Consider the following 5,914-nt stretch of genomic DNA (forward strand, 5'->3'; position numbering starts at 1 on the left):
TTTATGAAGTTTTATTGATTTTGTCCTGCTACACACACACATAAACTCACGCCTGGGTCTAACGTGTATGTAATGATGTCTATTGGGGTGGGCAGACGACATAACCACAGGTAATCAGAAGAGTTGTCTGATACTTGAAATGATCAATATTAATTACTTTTGAACGCGTACAGGGGGGTTAAAAAGGGCTGCTCTTAAGTAAGCCGGCAACAAAATATATTTCATGTCTTGATATAGGTACCCACAATTTGTACATTTGAAAAATTTGAGGTACAGTAAATTAAATACCAAGTAACTAATTCTATAATTACTAATTGACTAAAACTCTACATCGCTTTTACGACATAGCAGTTGAACGTGTTCTGGGTTTTGAAATAATTTGCTTGAAATAAAACAACTTAAACTATCAATAAGTTATATTACACAACATAACTAACAAGTTATATACACTATACTATAGTGTATAGTTATATACAAATCACTATGTATAGTTATATACACTATAGAAATATCCCTATTCATATTTCATAATAACCTTCCCAAGTTTCCCTTTAGGCACGTCTATGGAAGGCAGTGTGTCAGTCACAATCCCGGTTGCTACCGTTACATTATTTTCTCTGATCGTGAACGGTTGGCCTTGAGTCATCACCATGCCTTCTAGAAGAGTCAGGTATACTTCGCCGTGGTCACCAGGCATCATCATGTTCATGGAGGGATCTGGAAAGAAAATGTAAAAATTGCACATTGTTAGGAGAGGGGTGTAAAGTTTCTAGTGACTGTCAAGCCTGGTTGTCTAAGGCTGAGATAAAAACTGACAAACTGCCAAAAACTGACTGAAACTGACTAAATTTAATTGCAATTCGTACAAACAGTATGATACAGTAGTTCAATGGAGTACATGAAAATCGGAAGTGACGAGACAAATGTTGTCATAGTAATAAAAATATAAATTTAATGTTGGGGTTGCTAACACATATCAATACTTATACATCCTGTCACATGATCGCGATGAGCGAGGATCTTTATAATGCCATTAACTGGACACAAATCTTGGAAACCCTGTGATATTAATTATCTATGATCTAAACATGAATTCATGAAGTCATAATAGCCCGAGCCAGTATCGAACCCGTGACAACGCGTTTTTACGACATTCTCGTAATGATAAGCAGCTGTTTATTTACTCATTCTAGCAGGAAAATATGTACCTTATTTATTATTTGTGCCGAAATATTCATTACCTCTAAACATTCCCTACTAACTTGCTAACATCTAAACCTTACCTAAGTCAATCCTGCAAGCGATATTCCAAGTCCCGCTAAACATTTGCTGGGAGTACTTGGAAAACACCGGTTTCTTCCTGCCTCCTTCGTTTCTTGTCAGGAAATATATCTTGGCCTTATAATGGTTGCTTAGTTGGAAACTCTTGGCTGCACAGAGTAACATACCCGTTTCTACGGATTTTATTCTCATGCCTCGAAGCAGGACGCCTACGTTGTCGCCGGCTAGGGCCTGTAAACGAAAGAGACTTCATGAAAAAGAAAATACAACAAGAAGGACAATGAGGGACTCCAGAATATAGATGGCGCTGTACAGATTTTCCTTCGTTAAACCTTCTAAGTTCATAGATAACAAACATATATTATACATCTTTTATCTTTGTTTTTGGGTAAACGATGACCCTTTTTATTACATTGAGAACACACGCTAATGAGCGTTGAAAAAAAAATTACATCCTATTCGCCCAGTAGTTGGGATAAAGATATCCAAAATGGAACAGAATCCAACCAAAGTACCCAAGTATGGCAATCAGTTGTTAACCAGTCATCGTAACTCAACTAGGGAATGCAATCTCGATCTCGCGAGAATTCGTCTAACTTTTCGGGGTCAATCTCGAAGCATAATATGACGAGATCCCATTCGAGATTGACGGGATTGGGCGAATTTCCTTGAGTTACTTATACTTTTTGTTTCGATTATGCTCATTTCCAAAGACAACTTAATTATTTAGTAAGTAATATTGAAGAATAAAGGTCTTTGTTCTCTTTCAAAAAATATTTTGTTTTAATTAACCTCACAAGTAATTTTCATCGTTTTCAGCCATCCTAACTTTACATTTTTTCCCGTAAATTTCGGGATCTCGCGGGATTGATATGTCTAATCCCGTGGGATCTCGAATTTGCGATCTCGAGTCGGGATTGCATTCCCTAAAATCACATGTCTAGGTACATCGAGAGTCAGGTCCCTTTATTAAGCCTTTACTTTGTACTCCAATCTTACCTCAGAAACACTCTTTTTAAAGATCTGTATGTCCGACAGTGTAGTCTTGATATTATATCCGAACCCCATAAGATCAGCTTCATCATTCTTCTTCATAACTCCCCGTTTGATAGTGCCTACTACCACGGTCCCGCGACCAGGGACTGTGAAGGCGTTGTCTATGGGCATTAGAAATGGAGACTGCAGGTCTCTGACTATTGGTGGTATGTATTCGTCCATTGTATCTAGAAGTTTCCGGATTGAGGGCGCTCCTGAAAAAAAAAACGAGTGTAAGCACAAAAAAGAAAAAAGGATGTGGTAACTTTTTATTCCGTGAGAGTAAGTATGACAACAATGTTATGTATTGTCTGGCATGGTATAACTTCTTCTGGTCTTCACCAGCGGGCTTAGCACCGTAAACGCGCGGCTCTTTCTCGCCTCGACATACGTCACCCGTCACTCTCTCACAGTACTGCACAGAAAGAGACAGACGATCTCTGTCACGGCGAGAAAGAGTCGCGTGTTTACGGTGCTAGGCCCGCAGGTATACTTAATCCTGACAAGCTAGCCCATTGATGACGTAAGTGTTACCATGCAATTGGTATCTCCAACATTCTAAAGACGTAAATTTTATTATTTAAAATTAAGGGAATTACTGACTAATGTATTTAATTACTATTATTTGTTACATACCTATATAAAAACATTAAAACTTTACGTAAATCTATTACTAAAAGTTCAAAATTTCCTGGCAAGCTATGGATAATTTATTTTTTACGAAATGGCAACGAACGCAGGGTCGGATGACGTCAGCTGGGCTAACCTTGAAATGCTAGCTGTCAGTTTTGAGCATACCTGGTCTTCTTATACACCCGTGTTCTAAGATATTCACTCGACTCAGCCTCAGCTGAGCAATTTTTTACCATACAATTCTGCCAACCCCTTTGGGGATACAGGCGTGATGCGTGATGTGTTGTATTAGAAAAGAAAACGTTATAAATTATAATTTTAAACTTACCGTATTCACTTTCATCGCCGTTCAAGGCTTTCAAGGCAGAGCCACATATCATCGGTACTGTGTTCCCGTCGTAACCAAAGTCTGATAACAGCTCTCTCATTTCAATTTCTACTAGTTCTAATAACTGAAAAAGGAAAAAAGCTATGATTAGTTACTTTACGCTTATCTGAAAGGTTGGCCGGAGCTTGCGCAGAGTCGAGAAGAGTGGAGGAATCAAGGGGAGGCATCGATTCATATAAGTCCACTTGATCTCAATCAAGTAGACTTAGATAAGAGATAATTAGTTACTTTTATTTGTTTGTTTGTTTAGCCTATATTGTCCCACTGCTGGGCAAAGGCCTCCTCTTCATCCTTCCACCCTTCACAGAACGCATCCTTCTTTTATTATTCATGAATGTTAGATAGATAGATAGAATCTTTATTTAGGTTAAGATGACTTTGACGCGGGGACGCGGAAGGTTAATAGGTTTCCGAAAGCGGTATATAAGGCGAAGGTTGTTGGTAAGGCCGGCAGAGGGAGACCTAGACGGACGTACATTGGCACGTTAAGCTGTTAGTCTCGGTTACTAGTTACTGATGTAAGCAAGTAGTCGTTACATAAGCCATGTAAGGGGCCTTTGGCGGCTGAATAGTAACCCTAACAGGGTTGAAGAGGTTGCTACCCCACCTTACAACCCACACGATAGAAGAAGAACTCCTATATTCCACACCTATCCGTATTTATTTCATACATATGTATGTACTAGCTTTCTGCCCGCGACTTTCCATCCCCCTTTTCGGTACGTATGTCCATCCCTTAAGGGATGATTTCCGAGATAAAAACTATGCTATGTTGTTCCCTAGGTCTCAAACTATCTCTCTGCCAAATGTAATTGAAATCAGTTCAAGTGTAAAATAGTAACAGACAGAGTTAGTTTCGCATTTATATTACTGGGAATTTAATTTCAAATAGTGCTAGGATACTTGCAAAACCATTCTTTTTGTAGGAACAAAAGGGTGGGAACCCAGTCCAACTGTGTAGAGACTACTCACTTCATTATCAACCAAATCTGCCTTATTTATGTATACCAGTATGTGCTTTATGCCAACTTGTTTAGCCAATAGTAGATGCTCTCTAGTCTGTGGCATAGGTCCATCGTTTCCTGCGACCTGTAAGAGGAAAAAGAATAACAATGTTTTTTATTAGATTTTAGTGCTAGCAGAACCGCATGGCTAACATTTAAAATAAGGACCAATTCTCCTAGGCCTTGTCAATGCCTTCTGGCAGGTCTTCTAATCATAACATAATTATACTTTATTGCACACACAGGAAATACAAGACACAAAAACAAAAAATAAATGAAGAGATCAATAGGAGGCCTTATTGCTAGGAAGCAATCTATACCAGGCAACCCTTGATGATAATAACAATGGATAACTGGGAAAATTGCTATGGTGTATAAATAATAATGATGAGTAGAAATAATATTGAAAATAATATTATTAATATTACCACTAGCACTGCAGCGTCCATCTGTGAGGCCCCAGATATCATGTTCCGAATGTAATCTGCATGTCCAGGGCAGTCTGTGTGAGCGTAATGACGGAGCTTTGTACTATAGCCAACATGGGCAGCATTTATTGTTATACCTGAAATGTGAGATTTTTTTTTCAATATTTCAAACATAATATAAAAATAACTTAATTTAGCATTTCCTTGTTCATGACATGTTCATTTTAATTTTATTTTGTGTGTCATGTATGTTAAGTAATTTTAAGAGAAACTTTGTAACAGCTGTGGATTTTTCTGTTATGTTACAAATTATATTTTTTCTAAATAAATAAATGGGAATGTCTTACTTGCTGAAGTGTCAAGGATTAGTATGCTCATCAGCAAAGAGGGCATACCTACCTAAAGAATCATTTAAAATATTGTTGGATTTGTTAAAATTAAAATGAGGAAACAAAAAGTCAACAAACCTCTAGCTTTTTCTTCAGGCGCTTTGTCGATTTCGTCGTAGGAAACATACTGTGCCAGTCCATCTTTAGCCAGAACCTTCGTTATGGCAGCAGTCAGCGTGGTTTTACCATGATCAACATGCCCAATAGTCCCAATATTACAATGTTTTTTCTCTTCAAACTTTGAATCAGTCTTCGTACTAAACTTAACACTGAGAACACTCAAATTTACCCGATTTTTTGACAGTACATTGCACGTAAACGATGGGTTTTTACAAAATGTGTATTGGTACGCCCGAATTATTAGTCTCCCATTCATTTTGTTGACAATATTCAGAAAAAATTGTCTTTTTCATTTAAAGTTGAGAGAAATGAGGTTATTTTTGGCAATGACAGTAGGTGTCAAAAATTTATCGCTTCGTTCAGGAACTCACGTAGCATATGAACTGCTAAATAAACATAAAGCCTATTCGTTGGTTATCATAATGAGGCCGGTCCACGGGAGGCCCGTGTTGCTCTACTGACCTCTTTCATTGCTATTTCATTTTACTGCGATGAAATGAGGGACTTTCCAGGGTTTTCCAGGCTACGTTCCCCTAAAAATAAAGAGAAGGCGCTGCCTAATGCTGCTGCTGGATTTGCCTTCGTTTAACATTCTGATTTCATGGATAACAAACATGCATGTTTTATCTTTGTATT

The 5,914-nt window shown here is 37.9% G+C and overlaps 1 protein-coding gene across 1 annotated transcript; it reads right to left on the reverse strand.

Annotated features, from left to right (window-relative positions):
• Nucleotides 1–398: 398 nt before the first annotated feature.
• On the reverse strand, nt 399–5,603 carry LOC126377362 (elongation factor Tu-like). Its single transcript, XM_050025085.1, has 7 exons — nt 5,237–5,603; nt 4,770–4,906; nt 4,310–4,426; nt 3,278–3,401; nt 2,281–2,531; nt 1,284–1,512; nt 399–717 (listed from the first exon to the last, which is right to left on the reverse strand). The coding sequence occupies exons 1-7, from the start codon at nt 5,532–5,534 to the stop codon at nt 515–517; spliced, it is 1,359 nt and encodes a 452-aa protein (XP_049881042.1). The 5' UTR covers nt 5,535–5,603; the 3' UTR covers nt 399–514.
• Nucleotides 5,604–5,914: the final 311 nt, after the last annotated feature.

Source organism: Pectinophora gossypiella, chromosome 23 (assembly GCF_024362695.1).
Source record: "Pectinophora gossypiella chromosome 23, ilPecGoss1.1, whole genome shotgun sequence".
Classification (NCBI taxonomy): Eukaryota; Metazoa; Arthropoda; class Insecta; order Lepidoptera; family Gelechiidae; genus Pectinophora; species Pectinophora gossypiella.